Source organism: Lucilia cuprina, chromosome 2 (assembly GCF_022045245.1).
Source record: "Lucilia cuprina isolate Lc7/37 chromosome 2, ASM2204524v1, whole genome shotgun sequence".
Taxonomy (NCBI): domain Eukaryota; kingdom Metazoa; phylum Arthropoda; class Insecta; order Diptera; family Calliphoridae; genus Lucilia; species Lucilia cuprina.
The window spans coordinates 24,631,287-24,646,286 of NC_060950.1; the positions used below are offsets into that span (position 1 = coordinate 24,631,287).

Consider the following 15,000-nt stretch of genomic DNA (forward strand, 5'->3'; position numbering starts at 1 on the left):
TATCTCACAATGAATAGTATCAATTAAGTTTCAGGCATGGGGGTGTAATGATTACACAAAGTAATTCATTACATGGTCAATTACAATCATTTGTAATGTGCAATTGAGCAATAACCAATTACAAATACTTGTAATTGTAATTGAAGTTTTGCCAATTACAATGACTTGTAATTGTAATTGAAGTTTCCAATTGAAATTACATGTAATTGCCATTAAGGTATTACTAATTACAAATAACATGAAATTATAAGGAACAAATTTCACAATTACAAGTAATTGTAATTCGAAATTCTTCAATTACAATAACATGTAATTGTAATTGGTAAAACTTCAATTACCATTACAAGTAATTGTAGTTGGAAAAACTTCAATTACAAGTAATTGTTATTGGTAAGGTTTCAATTACAAGTAATTGTAATTGGAAAAAACTTCAATTACAAGTAATTGTAATTGGTAAGGCTTCAATTACAATTACGTCAAATGTAATTGTAATTGAAAATGTAGTCATTACCCCCCAACCCTATTAAGTTTATAGGCGTTTCTAAGCGCAATTAAAATTCCGATTTGAATTCATTAAACTTTGTTAAGGTACATATATTCTTAACTATACAACTAAATCGCGTATCACACTTTCAGTAGATCTTCCTGTTGTGTGGCTATGTAGTGCATTGTATGAAGTAACTTTTTCAAGAGATCTTATGATTTGATGTCAACATCTAAAACGTTAGCGTCCTCTGATTCATCATTCGTATTAAAACAAAAACGTTCTAATCAAGAACGAATCCACTTGTTCTGAAACCGACTTAGCATGCTCATTGATCATCATAGATCATTTGGTCCGATTTTTCTAGAAATTGATGGCTGTGCGGAAACTGTTTTTAACAGATATCGAATGGTATGGCGGGAATTTTAGCAAAAGATCTAGGACTTTTTGGAAAATCGACCAAATCGAAATTTTGACAATTATTACTGACAATGATCGCTCACATGAAATAGGTCCTTGTCCTTGATAACCTTTTCTAGTGAAGTGCTTACTTTTGCAAGTGTTTAGATTCTATATCAACAAATAAGTACTTTAAAAATCATCCATAAGTGCCCGCTGGAGATTTAGAAAAACAATTATGGGTGGTGCTAGAAACTCTAATTTTGACAATAAAGTTTCACTCTGAAGGACGCTATTGTTTAGATTTTGGTTAATGAGAGTATTGACAATGATACACATTTCCAAAAAATGTTTTATTTATTTTAGTTATGTACTTACTTTGTACATGTATAGGTATACTACAATTTTTGAAAATAAATATTGACAGTATCGTCCTTATAGGGTGGGAAGTTTGAAAATATTCATTATTTTTTTTTAAGAAACTTTTTTAACAATCCTTGTTGGAGAATCCAGATTCGTTAAAACTTAGGTTAACTTTTCGAAATTTCAAGGTAACAAGATGTTCCTTTGTTATCGGTATGGTATCGGTCCTCATGAAAAGAGTAGGATTTTTCTTTATAATTTTCCCCATTTTAAAAGTTATGACGATTCACTAGTGAAGGACACGTCTCTGAACCACAAAGGTGTCATTTCAATATTTTTAAAAAAGTGTAAAGGTGCAGGCGTTTGTATATATACACACACGCGTTCATGTGTGGTTTATTCTCATGTGTTGAAGTGTAAATATTTATTTACATTTAAACAATGACTATAGTTTAATGTTGTTAGTGTTATATTCTTCTAAAACTAACCGAAAAAAAGTTAAATGTATGTAAGAAAGAAATGTTGGTTAAGCACTTCTAAATGTTATCCTATATCTGTTATATGTTTATTTTTAAATATTTATGTTTGGGAAAGGAATTGAGTCAGTGATTGATAAAAAATCTATAAAGGACCTGTACTGCTTATAAACTATTAAAAACTATAATGTAATTTTTAGCAATATATATATCATCAGATGAATTCAGAAAGTTGTAGGATGTTGATGAGATATTCAAGTTTTCAGTCTTACCAAAAAGTTTGTCAATATTTTAGTAATACATCAAAATAAGTCGATATAACAATATCCGTTCAAATCTATCCAACAAATTTTATGAAGATCGGACTATAAATGGTTCTAACTCCATAATAGTTTATACATAATAATAAGACAAGATGCGTTGATTAGACTCAGCACTGCTTTTTTGTGTATTTTACATGCAGTAGGCAATTTTTGCACATAGTTTTGTAAAATCCCATCCATTATGGAATGGCCAATGTTGAGTGGACAATAGCTCCTAGAGGCGTAATCGGTAGACCGAAATACGAATCGATCAAATGAGCAGAGGACTTACTATTACTCACAGAGAACACAGTTTGGTAAATTCAATCGTATCACAAGGATGTAATGTATCTTAACATCCATCGCCATTCAACCCAGCTTCATCATCATTCATCCGACATAATCACTCTGAGTGGGTCATTCATCCGACACATTCACTTTGAGTGTACAGATAGATAAGGCCCGCATACCTCTACATCCATTGCCTATCATATACACTTGACACCAAGTCATATCCAACACTTAGTTCTCTTGTAAGATGATTGTCCAAGTGATTTAACGACTAGCGTGTGGCAATTTTTGTACAAGTACTTAAATACTCGAGCTATCTCATCTCTGACCATAGCTGCCCCGTTGCTTAACTTCCGAGATATAAAAACATCACTTCCATTCAAAACCACACAGGTGGTTTTGTTGAGTTGGCAAGTGCACATAGATACGTATTCGGTATTCCGATATACAAATCCATTATATAAGTCGAGGAATGTATTCTCACTTACAGAGAACACACTATGGTAAATCAGGTATGGACAGAGTTGGCATCACTTGTATAAGATAAAATTAATCCATCACCATTCAACATTAAAAACTTCTAATTGGTCTGACACACTCATAGAGAACAACATCCTACACACTCACTCTAGGTATACGGACGGGTGAGATCCGTATTCCACTACATTTATCATCATCCATTCGTCACTTCTCTGTGGGGTATCAGTTGTCTCGACAAGAGTACTGAACTTATCCCGAATTATATATAACACCGTGTTTCAGTAATTTAGCCCACAATTTCTTTTCAGGAATTTGTATTAAAACCACATTTGGGTTACAACCACAGCCACTACGTGGATCTCGAAGAAACCTCAACAAAGTCTTGAGGGCAACTGGTCACCCATAGTAACAGATTATGCGGTTCTATAGACCAAGAATAGGTTTGATCATCACCAATAAAGAGTCCCGTAAACTAGATATACTGGTAGCAGCTTTATATCCCGGCATTGCAATACACCAAGATAGGATCATTTATCAAGGAAACATGCCCCTTGTGGGATATCTGTTGTCACGGCAACAACAGCACCGAGCATATCCAATATTACAGAATATATCGTGTATCTTTTAACCAACATTCTCTTCTCGCTAATTTAGTTTTAAACCACAGGCATTACGTGCAACCCGAAGGTACATCTCCTAAAACTGAGACAAGGTTGAATCCAATTATTTTGAATCCTATTTCGAAGTACCTTTGTACGTGAACTTGATGAAATTGATATATGAACTAATATGATTATGTATAGTCTATGGACGGGTGAAGGATGGAAATCAAACAAATATTTCGAAGAAATTTCTATAATTTAGGCGGCCAACTATATAAAGAACATCAGAACAATAACGTAGGGTTTAAAAAAACTATTGTAATAAACTTATATCTTATTTAAGTCATGCATGTGAAAAGGATATGAGTACTTGTATGTGACTTTAGAACTCTGTCATTACACGGCATGGGGGAAAACAACTACACACGTAACATTTTAGTTACAACAAATAGTAGATACAAAATCTATGTACATATGTAATAATATTACATGAAGGTACAAATAAATGGTTTTCCAAAAAGTATATGTTTATGTTGATATAAATTCACGATTTTTTATAAGAAAAACTTATGTGCTACAATTTATTTGTTTTAAATTTTCCATGACATGACTTATAGATCAACAACATTGAGCCGTTATTATTGGAAAACCCTTTATATTATATGTATGTGTATTTATGTGTAGCCACACTATTTCCTTTTACACACACACACTCATGGACGTGATAGTTAAAGTTTCGAATATCTTTGATTAGTTTTTATAACTGTATGTATTTTACAAAAAGGAGGAGGTTTGGGAATCTTTTTTTTTTTTTTTTGTTGTAGGCTTTTGTCAGCGTGAAATTATACATTGTTATTACATATAAAAATATAACATACATACAGACATAGATACACATATATTGGAACTTAAAGATAATACGACACCCTCGTTGTTTCCTTTAGCGATTTAATTCACCTGCATCTACACAATAATAGTTTTACTTAGTTGTAAATAGGTGTGTATGTATGTACGTCAAGTGCTGCTATTACAATTTTGCATATTTGCGTTTCGTAATCAAGAGATATTGTGTTTATTTTTCTATCAACATGATGAAAATGACGTTGCACGCTAATCACCCACGTTTATAACAAAAAAAAAACAAGTTTACATAATTTTAAATTATATTTTTAACAAGTGATACCCTTTAAACTGGAAAATATTCTCCAGAAATTGGGAGATTGCGTATTATTTATATTCACGTATGTTTACGTCATAAAACCTATTTTTCAATTGCAACCTGAGATTATATATTCTGCATCTTCGAATAACCTGCAAAAGTCCACGTTCCGACAAAGGCCCTAATTAAGCAATACCCTGTAAAGATCTTTGTCAGTATTGGCCTTTGATATTTCGGAAACCCTTTCATTTCAGGAATGGCTGAGGATTCGAAAATCTATCTATAATATTGACAGATTATTAAATATATCAAGGTTTGAACCTAATCTACTACTAAGTTCATCCAAAACTTCATTTTCATGAACACACATGTGCCGTTAGTCATTGTCATAATCTTTCTTAGATTGATATGATTAGGTATCAGTTCCAACGCTCTCCAGATGGCTGGGATCTTTGCTTGTAGTAGCTACAGGGAGTTTAAAAGATAATTTTATATCGGTCACTACAGGAAGTATGAAAGATAATTTTATATCGGTATCAGAGATATACACCAGCAACCGTGTTGATATCAATATTGGACTACAAACAAATGAAAGATAATTTTATATCGGTATAAGAAATAGAGACACCAGCGCCCGTATTGGTATTAATCCTGGACTACAAACCAATCGTACCTAGATGAAAATTCCTTCAGAGGTTTTACCCAAAAGTTTAGAGTTGTAGTTCTACAAAGGCAATATATTTCGTGCAGAATTTTATTGTGATTTTGGAGTGATTGTTTCTCGAATGAATATTAATAGATTCTTATTAGATTCTTAGCAGCTATAACAAGTGCCATAGGTGACATATAAAGAACGATGCTCTTGTTGTTATAACAGCTTTAACTATAGGATTTTTAATCCGGGGGCTTTTTTATTTATGTTCAACCCAAGAAATTGGGATACTTAAATAGGCTTAGTCCATAAAACCATTGGCCTAAGTAAAGTAGGGTGGGCTGGATAGTTGCATATGTGGTTGTTGATTATGAGGACCCTGACCACATGCTGGGCATATATTAGAGACTTTACGGTCTATGCGGGACAGGTAGATGTTGCGTCTGTTACTCCATCTCGATCTCAGTTGTTACAGAGCAACTCTTGTTTTCCGCGGCAGCTTCTTTTCTATTTCTGCTTTAGGCATTGGACGGCCTCCAAGAACGACATTCATGCGGTAACCTAAAACCGCGTTATTGATGGCGTCTCTATGAATGTTGTTCAAAGCTGCTTTATACGAACTCTTATCCATGGGATCCTGCACATATCTTCGTATGCTCTCCTCGTATACACGGAGGTCATTCCTGACATGTCTCGGGGAAGCTGTGTGATGTAATAGTTGGGATGACTCCTCCGGTGACATCCCAGGAGTTTAGACAGCATGATATTATGTTTCTTGACTGGGAGGACCTTCGTTTCTTCGTGTATGTGGTGCTCTAAGGTTATCTGCATGCAACCCGTTACAGTCCGTTACAGCATAATTAACCCCTGACCGGCCAATTGTTTTATAGGTAGGTTTCGTTGTCCATTCCCCAAGTGTTGCGTTTTGAGGACCTTGTTTCTACTTCGCAATCTGTGCATGATTGCAATGTGACCCCAAAGATCCTTGAGTGGTTCCCAAGTTTACCTCCTTTGCCCAGGTGGTGATATATTTTGTCGAAGATTACGTCCAGTGAAGAAGTTGCATATTTCTCCGAGATAACCATTCACTCGATCGCAGTCGTCTGAATACGATTTTACTTCAACACCTTGTAGAGGTGTGTGTAGTTTAGAGAGGTAGAAGTTAAACATTATGGGAGGATAGGACACAGCCTGTTTAACACTTGTCTCTCAACTCTTCGAACGACTGACGACCACTCAGATAATTCACATTACATCTCTTGAAGTTGTTGGGCATGCGGGAAAGTCGGATGTCCTTTAAGAGAGTGCGACTAAGAGTGTCCTTACTCAAGACCTCTGCTGGTTATGGAGGTTAATGCTTTGGTGGTGCTGTGCATCTTACGGAATCCATGCTATTAGATGGCTTGAAAGCTAGAGTAGAGGAGAACGATGTACTAGATCGCTTGTGGAGTACTACTTATGGCAATAGAAATGCCAAGATAGTTGCACCTTTGAGGTTAATTAAACATCTTACGAAAATGGCTCTTTATACCAGGCCCCAACTAGAGAATACAACCATAAGTTAGAATAGGCCTGATAAGCGGTGCGTAAGCACAATTTACAGACGTGTAGTAGGCATTTAAAGTTCCTTCGTGCGACTAATATTTTGATTACAATTTGTAGATACAAAACTACATCGTATTAGCAAAAGTTAAGACCAATATGTTTGGTGTTTGTGCAAGCCATGATTCAACCTTTATATAACACAATTTAAAGGTTCAATTTACGACAATTTACCAAATATCCTTCAGTTTTCACAAATTGCCACAACCAACGAATGATAACCATCCCACCAAATGTATTCTAGTACATAAATCCGAAAAGCATAACAAATTTGTGAATCCCCAACCCACAATAAAAATAAAAAAACCTTTTGCATTCATAATTGTATTTACAAAACAAATCTCATTCACCGCGTATTTAAAATTAACGATATTTTCGTTTGTCATTCAATTTTGAACATTATTTTAAAGAGAATAGATGTCATAAAAAAATGGTGAAGTTGTTAAACTTTAGCCATCAGATATTTTTATTACTTTATAACGACTTTCCATTTTTCAAAGTTTGCTATTTGTTTCATACAATCGTATAACTTGTGGCATTCGACATACATTTATAAATATATTTATAGACGTTTGCACGCATAAAGGAAAAGGATAAAAATAAAAGCGAAACAAATGGCAGAACGAGCTAACGAACAAAGAGACATAAAAAACATTTAAAAGGATATAAAAATAATACTTGTTGCACTTTTAAATTAAACTGAAATACTACAGAAATACAAGAAACTCACTCACTCACATACAGCTGCAGCTGCCACTTGTTTGTGTAAGTATTCGTATGCGAGAGCTTTGTTTGTATTTATTAAGAGAGTTGCAAAGAAATGTACTTCTTGAACATGAATGACTAAAATAACAACAAATTTGCAATATACTTTGAGATTGGAAATGTAGACAAAGCACTCTATTTGTACTTCTTCGAGCGTGAAAAAAGAAAATCCATCTAAAGAAGTACATTTCCAGAAACTACAAATTGTTTAAGACAATAATTTGTTTTCACTGAAAGCATAAAAACCAATAAGAAATGAAGTGCCTGCTGCTAGTTTCTCTACTCAACTACTTGTCGTTGCAGCATTTAAAGCAATTATCAGATGCGTTTGTGCGTATTTCAGCAGCATCTTATGCTGGGAGAACAAACTTTTTAAGCAGCATCTAAAAGAAGTTGAATGTCCTTAAAGTTAATATTTGTTCGCAAAAAGTTTTATGTTTTTCTTCCCTTTTTTTACTTCTCGAAATAAGTGCATAGAAAAACTATTTACCATCAAGTTATTATTGCACAATGGGATGTTATCATCAAACCACAGTATACATAGTCATGTCTTTCTGCACTATATTTTATAAGAATTTCCATAAATATGATAAAAAAAAGTTTTTCAAAATAGGTTTTATTCCAAAATTGTTTCAAGATCGGCTCGTAGTACCCATTAAGACTCTACTAACGAAAATTACTAGTTCGATATGTATAAATATGGGTTAATGTTTGTAACACCCAAAAATATTGGTCGTACGACCAATCAAAGTATTCAAACTAAAAATCACTTCCAAAATTCATATAAACTTTCAGCGCACTTTCAAGGTGGCAATTTTCGATGTTTTTGATTAAATTTGACAGTTGCTCTTCCTTTTAAAGGACGAAGTCTATTCAAAAAAGTTTAAAACGGTAAATTATTTCACCTAGCCCCATTCCATTGAACCTCTCGAATAAGTTTTTTCCATTAATTGTAACTGATAAAACTCTGCACAATAATGTTGGCACATAATGCGATCCTAGCTTTCATATAAGATCATCTCCAAAATTATGGGCTAATCTTTATCTCGATAGCTTAATTTATTTGGGCCTAATATTGAAGCTATGACCAATTGTGAACCAACACCTATCTATGTTATATGTATGTATGATTTCTGTATTATATTATGTGTACATGTATTTGAGTTGATAATGATAAATTTGAGAAAGTTTAGTTTAAAGGTAAAGCGTGTTTTAGACAGATAGACGGACATAGCTAAATCAGATGAATATTTCTTGGTGTAAGACACGGAATGACGAACTTATATACATACGTATACCATCTAGCACCATTGATGGTGGTGGAGGGTATAAAAATGTTTGTATTTATTAAAAGTTGTCTGTTTTCTATGTAATGTCAAAGCTTTTAGCAAAGCTATTTCATTGGTTTGTGTATAGGATAAGTTAATTAAACTTTTCTAAAAGCTCGTCTACACTGAGAAAAACAAATTTCCGCAGAAAATTTAGACATTTTGAAAACAATAGATTATGATACATACATATCTATGTAAAATATTTGTATAAGAATCACAAAATAACACCTATTTTTTGCGAACTTTGAAAGTGTTTTTTATAAAACAAAGAAATGTTTGTACTAATGTTTGAGAACTTTTATATTTTAAGCAATTGATATAGTTATAAATTGGATTTACATATTATGGGTTAGTTAAAATCATATTTAGTTAGTTAAAAGTCGACTTTCATACTTTTCGCCTTTTTGTATTTTGTAAATAGTCGACTTTTCGACTTTCGATTTTTCGACTTTTTCCGACTTTTTGACTTTTTCTGACTTTTCGACTTTTTCCGATTTTTTTCGACTTTTTCCGACTTTATGACTATTTTCCAATATTTTCGACTTTTTACCACTTCTTGACTATTTTTGACTTTTCGACTATTTTCGACTGTTTGACTATTTTTATCTTTTTTTATCTTTTTTCGCCTTTTTACGACCTTCTTCGACTTTTCGACTTTTTGACTATTTTTGAATTTTTCTGACTTTCCGTTTTTTTGACTATTTTCGAATATTTTCAACTTTTTGACTTTTTTCGACTATTTCAGACTTGTCGACGATTTCAACTATTTTCGACTGTTTGACTATTTTTGTCTTTTTTCGCCTTTTTCCGACTTTTCGAATATTTTCGACTTTTTCTGACTTTTCGACTTTTTACGACTTTTCGACTATTTCAGACTTGTCGACGATTTCGAGTTTTTTTTTTTTTTTTTTTTGATTTTCAACTATTTTCGACCGTTGTACTATTTTTGTCTTTTTTCGACTTTTCGACTATTTTAGACTTTTTGAAATTTTCCGACTTTTTAACTATCTTTGACTTTTTCCGACTTTTTGACTATTTTCGACCTTTTTCGACTTTTTCCAACTTTTCGACTATTTTCGTGTTTTTCCGACTTTTCGACTATTTTCGACCTTTTTTGACTATATTCGACTCTTTTCGACTTTTATTTCCAAAGTCGATTACGACTTTTTGTTATCAAGTCGTTAGAACTTTCTCTAAGGGAGACCAAACCTCCTCTAAAGGGCTTGGTCTGTAATTTTATGGACCAAAATAGCGATATTGCTGACATCGCCAGAGGGAGTAGATAGAGTAGGATCTTTAATATAATATGTCATTTATGAAAGATAGAAATAGGGTTTGGAATATACGGAATCTTGCTGTACCTCTAAAAAAATCTTACACTCGTTGGATGAAATCCCATCTATACCTATTCGAATAGTGAGGTCTCTGTGAAAGAACGAAATAAATATTTTATTGGTCTTTAATACTTGACAAGAAGGAACTTAATAAAGTGCTGAACAAATTGCTATTGAGCGGTAGTTTTCAGGCTTATGAGCCTTTCCCTTTTAAGAAATTTGCGTAATATTAGCAATCTGTCAGCATGAAGAAAATTTACCGGCATGGTATTGAATGATGTAAAGATTAGCTAATCGATGAGCTAGCGTCAAGGAGCATTACTTCAAGACCAATTTTAACGAACGAACTAAAAGTTATGCTACCCTTAGGAACAACAAAAATCTTAGTTGCTCGTGAAGAGCTTTTTGGCGTCATAGCACTCTGGGGCTGGCAAGGACCTTGCCAGTTTTGACGATTTCGTTATTGGATCAAAAATTACATTTTAAACGAAGTTCGGAAGCGAAAAACAGGAGGAGATGATTCATTGATCCGAGTTTCCGAAAGGTCCAAGAATATCCACTGATTAATTATTAAAATGTTACGTTAAATAAAACGACTTTTGTAGTTCCATATAGAAGATATTCTCCTTTTATTTTACTGCTTAATTCTAATACTTACGTGCATTTAATTAAATCCGAATAATCCGCCGGTGATAAAGCATATTCTGGATCTAATTCATTGGCTTGAAGTTTCTGCTTATCCCTTCGTCTACGGTGACTAGCTTTGGCATATTTAGATGCTTTACTGTGGCTAAATGAAGAACGATGATTACGACTAATGCCAGCAGCTCCACCACCCCTACCAGCAGAACCACCACGCAAGCCATTAACATCAACAGCTCCAGCATTATTATTAACTAAATGATCATTTGTTTCCGACGTACTATTTGCCACCGTTGAATACTTGCCATTTGGACCACTATTGGACTCGTCACCGTTAGGATTGACATTTTTTTCAACGAAACTATCACGACGCCATGAGGGCGTTAAAGTGCGTATTGCATTATTGGCATCGTTGTAGCCCTCGTAATTGTAACGTTTGCGAGAATTCACACCCGATAGAAATTCCAATGTTTGCCAGACGTTCATGTTGTTCGAATCAAAGAAATGTTCATCCTCGACTGACCAGTCATTGCGAATTATACGCTCGGCAAGCATCATTGTAACGGTGGCACATTTTGCTGTACGCTCCGGTGATGTCGTTGCCTTTGATTTTGAATTGTATGCCGGTGTTGCAGCTGCAACCGATGTCAGTGTAATTGATGGCCATGCGCCATGATGAGGCTGGTGGTGGGCTAAAGAACTCTGTGATGAAGTTTTGCTGAATGTTCGCATTTTGTAATTAAGGGGCTGGTGTGGCAGCTTTCTTTATGTTTCGTTGTAAAATGCTTTGTTGGCAAATTTGTTATTATTTTCTAATTTAAAACACGTCAAAATTTTTAATGTAAAATTTCACACTTCCACTTGTTTTCTTTCTTCGTATTGCTATTGCAATGATGTGGAAAAACGAAACTTTATTTTGATTTGCAAATCGTGCGAATTTGAATTGAAAAACGCTCTTTTTATTTAGATTTTGTTCACTTTTTATTTCTGTTGTTGTTGAAACTTTTCGTTGATTTTTCCACTTTGATAACTCGCGTTACTTTCGATTTTTATTTTGTATTCTTGCGTTTCGTGTTTGGCAAAAGTTAGTGTTACAAGTAAAGTGTCTGATTTTGTTATGACAGCTCATATTTCAGACGTGCAACACTTTTGTAACACTTTTCGTTTCAATAACAATTCCTCCTTCTACCATTCTATTTACCACCCTTTTCCATCATTACTGCTTTTACACTTGTGTATTGTAATTCAATATGAAATAATTCTTCATTTCCATTTCCTCTCACTTTGTTTATTGCCATCGTGTAGCACCTATGAAACTATTCGAATTTTATTATTCCTTTAGGTCCCCTTCTACTTTTATTGTATGAAAAGGTTCTAATTTCTATTGTTTGTTTATTGTTTGAATATAAATTGCTGTTTTTTTGCCTCAATTTATAAGTCATCAATTTATAATTTTTTATAAGTTGCACTACCACCAGAACAATGGTACTTTAAGTTTGTCAAGTTATTGACCTATTTTTGTTTTAGGTCATAAATCGGGGTTCGACTTTTATTTGAATATATGGTAAACATGCAAAATATGTTTCAACAATTAAAGCAGAATCAAATCATGCTCATACATATCCTGCTAAAATTATCTAAGAATTTGTTTTTGTAATGCTAACGTCGTTAGTCAACAAAAGAATGAAGTAGAACAATTCCTGCTACTTCCGGAAATTGACAGCCCTATTTAGGGGGTTCAGTTGTATGGGAGCTAGGTGCAATAACGGACCGGTCTTAACTATTTTTGTCCCTGGGACAATAAAAGATCATGCAACAAATTTCATTGAATTATCTTCAAAATTGCGACCTGTTTACATGGACGGATGGACATAGATAAATCGACTCAGAAAATGAGCCGATTGTTATACTTTAAGGTGGGTATAGGACCAATATTATTGTGCGCTACAAACACCCCATTAAAGCGAGAGCAGCTTCTAGAATACTTTAAAACTCTTGGGCCAAGATTCAAAGCGCCTCATTACTCCCAAAGACAGACAATTGCTAGAAGCAATATCGCGGAACAGAATTGATGGCATATATAGTCGCCAACCTGCCTATTGGCCTACAACCTTAAAAAAATATAAAACGAGAATTTATTTCAGTGATTCCTTTACTGGACCTCTCGTTAGACCACTCGCCTACAGTTTTGAACGTTATTATTTTTGAGGGCATACGTGAAAATAGTTTCTGAACAACTCCAGTTCGGCGAATGCTGGACAAATGGAAAATAAAAGTCAATGCAACAAAATCACGATAAAATTTTTTCCAAACCTTTCATATTACATGAATGTCGAAGTGTTTTACGTGAGTACCTGGCGTGTTGCCCTATCTCACGGTAGCACTTTTTCAACCACTGGGTGAGTAAAAAACTCACCACTGCCCCCATGTGTATCTTACACGCTGGTTGCATTTTTTGTACATGGATTGAGCCGGTAGTACTTGAGCAATTTGCTCAAGTACTTGAGCTATCTTATCTCTGATCATTGCTGTCCCGTTGCTTAACTTCCCAGATGTAAAACATCACTTTCGTATACAACCACAAAAATGTGATGGCCTCTGTTGATTTGGCAACAGCAAAATCATATCTGGATAAGGAAGGAAAATTCTATGGTTTCATTTGTATATGATACCTTTCATCCAGACAATTTCAGACAACCCAGCACACTCATTTATCCCACACATTCATAAGAGAGAAACATACGATACATTCATTATAGGTAGACGGGTGGGTGAGGCCCGCCGTTCCCCACATTCATCCCGTACCATATACAATTAATAAGTACCAACTTAGTCCCACATTCACTCCTATGTGGGGTATCTGTTGCTTTGTCAACAGCACCGAATTTATCCCGAAATATTAACCTTACATCAGTCCTTTAACCGCAACTCACTCTTCGACCTCTTTTCAATCTATGGAAGGACTAAGCCAGGCAGTAGAGTGTAAATCTAATTTACAGTCCCGGCTGACTTGAGGTTAATTCCCCGGGAATGTATTAACACCAAGGTGGACGTATCACCAAGGTGACATGCCCCCGGGGGTACCTTTCATATTACAATTGAAAGTTAATATATTGATCTCAGTAAGGTAGTGTGATTAAAATTCGCCTAAACTGTCGGAAATTTTGCATTTACTACCTTTGCTATTGTAATTTTCCTATTTACCAAAAAAAAATATATAGATATTATTTGTTAAATATTCCTACGCTTAGTACATTCATTATTTCTAGGTTCGTTTTTTTTGTGTTTGCCATCTAAAATAATGCGATTTGTTTGATTTGATTGAGTTTCAAAAGTTTCGTTTTTTGTCAATAAGTTTTCAGTTGTTGGCATGGTGTTAAATTGTTTTAATATGCATACGATTATTGTTAAAACAAATATTGGGTTAAGTGTCAGTTGTTTTTGCTGGGTGATTATACAAATTAAATTTTCAAAAAAAAAAAAAAAAAAAAAATAATAGAGTTGGGTTTTCTTTGGGAATTTCGAATAGTAATAGTTTGGAAACAATCTTAAATTTACTAGCAAAAATATCGATTATTTTACAGAAAACATAGTCTATTTATAATTAAAACAAAAAGATCACTTATAGCAATTTTTACCTTTCAGACCAGACTTAAATCATTACCTTATACAAAAACAATTATTAAGTTAACAATGGTTATTAAAACTTTTTTTTTTAAAAAGTGTTTACTAAACCATTGTTAAATTTAATAATCGTCTTTGTATAAGGCCCTTAGACTCTTTTTGTTACGACTATTGGGTCGGAAATTTTCTGTGATGGATTTGAATTCGATTAGATTGACTGATGTGAAGTGGCCTTATTTTTCACTTTTTAAATTTACTCCACTAATATAGCGCGAAAAGAAACTGAGAATTGAATGTGGATATATCGACCGTCAGTGTCTATTTGGATAGCCTCCCTCTCAAATCCGATGTCTGCTCAAATATTCAAACTCCGAAGTCGCGTAATAGTCTAAGAATTATATAATAACAGCGTCAGGATCATGCCTGCAGTTCTAAAAAAAGTCAAATTATGTGTTAAAGACAGTTATTTTCATATATTTTAAACGTATACTCAT

The 15,000-nt window shown here is 33.9% G+C and overlaps 1 protein-coding gene across 2 annotated transcripts in view; it reads right to left on the reverse strand.

Annotated features, from left to right (window-relative positions):
• LOC111679086 (peroxisomal membrane protein PEX14) overlaps positions 1-15,000 on the reverse strand; it is a 55,773-nt gene that overhangs the window by 32,317 nt on the left and 8,456 nt on the right. Inside the window, exon 1 of one of the 2 annotated variants that reach the window (XM_023440579.2) lies at positions 10,899-11,937. The exons of the other annotated variant lie outside the window; for it this stretch is intronic. Within the exon in view, the coding sequence (XP_023296347.2) occupies positions 10,899-11,614 (716 nt within the window). The 5' untranslated portion in view covers positions 11,615-11,937. Of the gene's footprint in view, positions 1-10,898; positions 11,938-15,000 lie in introns of those variants that run through there. 2 annotated transcript variants of the gene reach the window in all.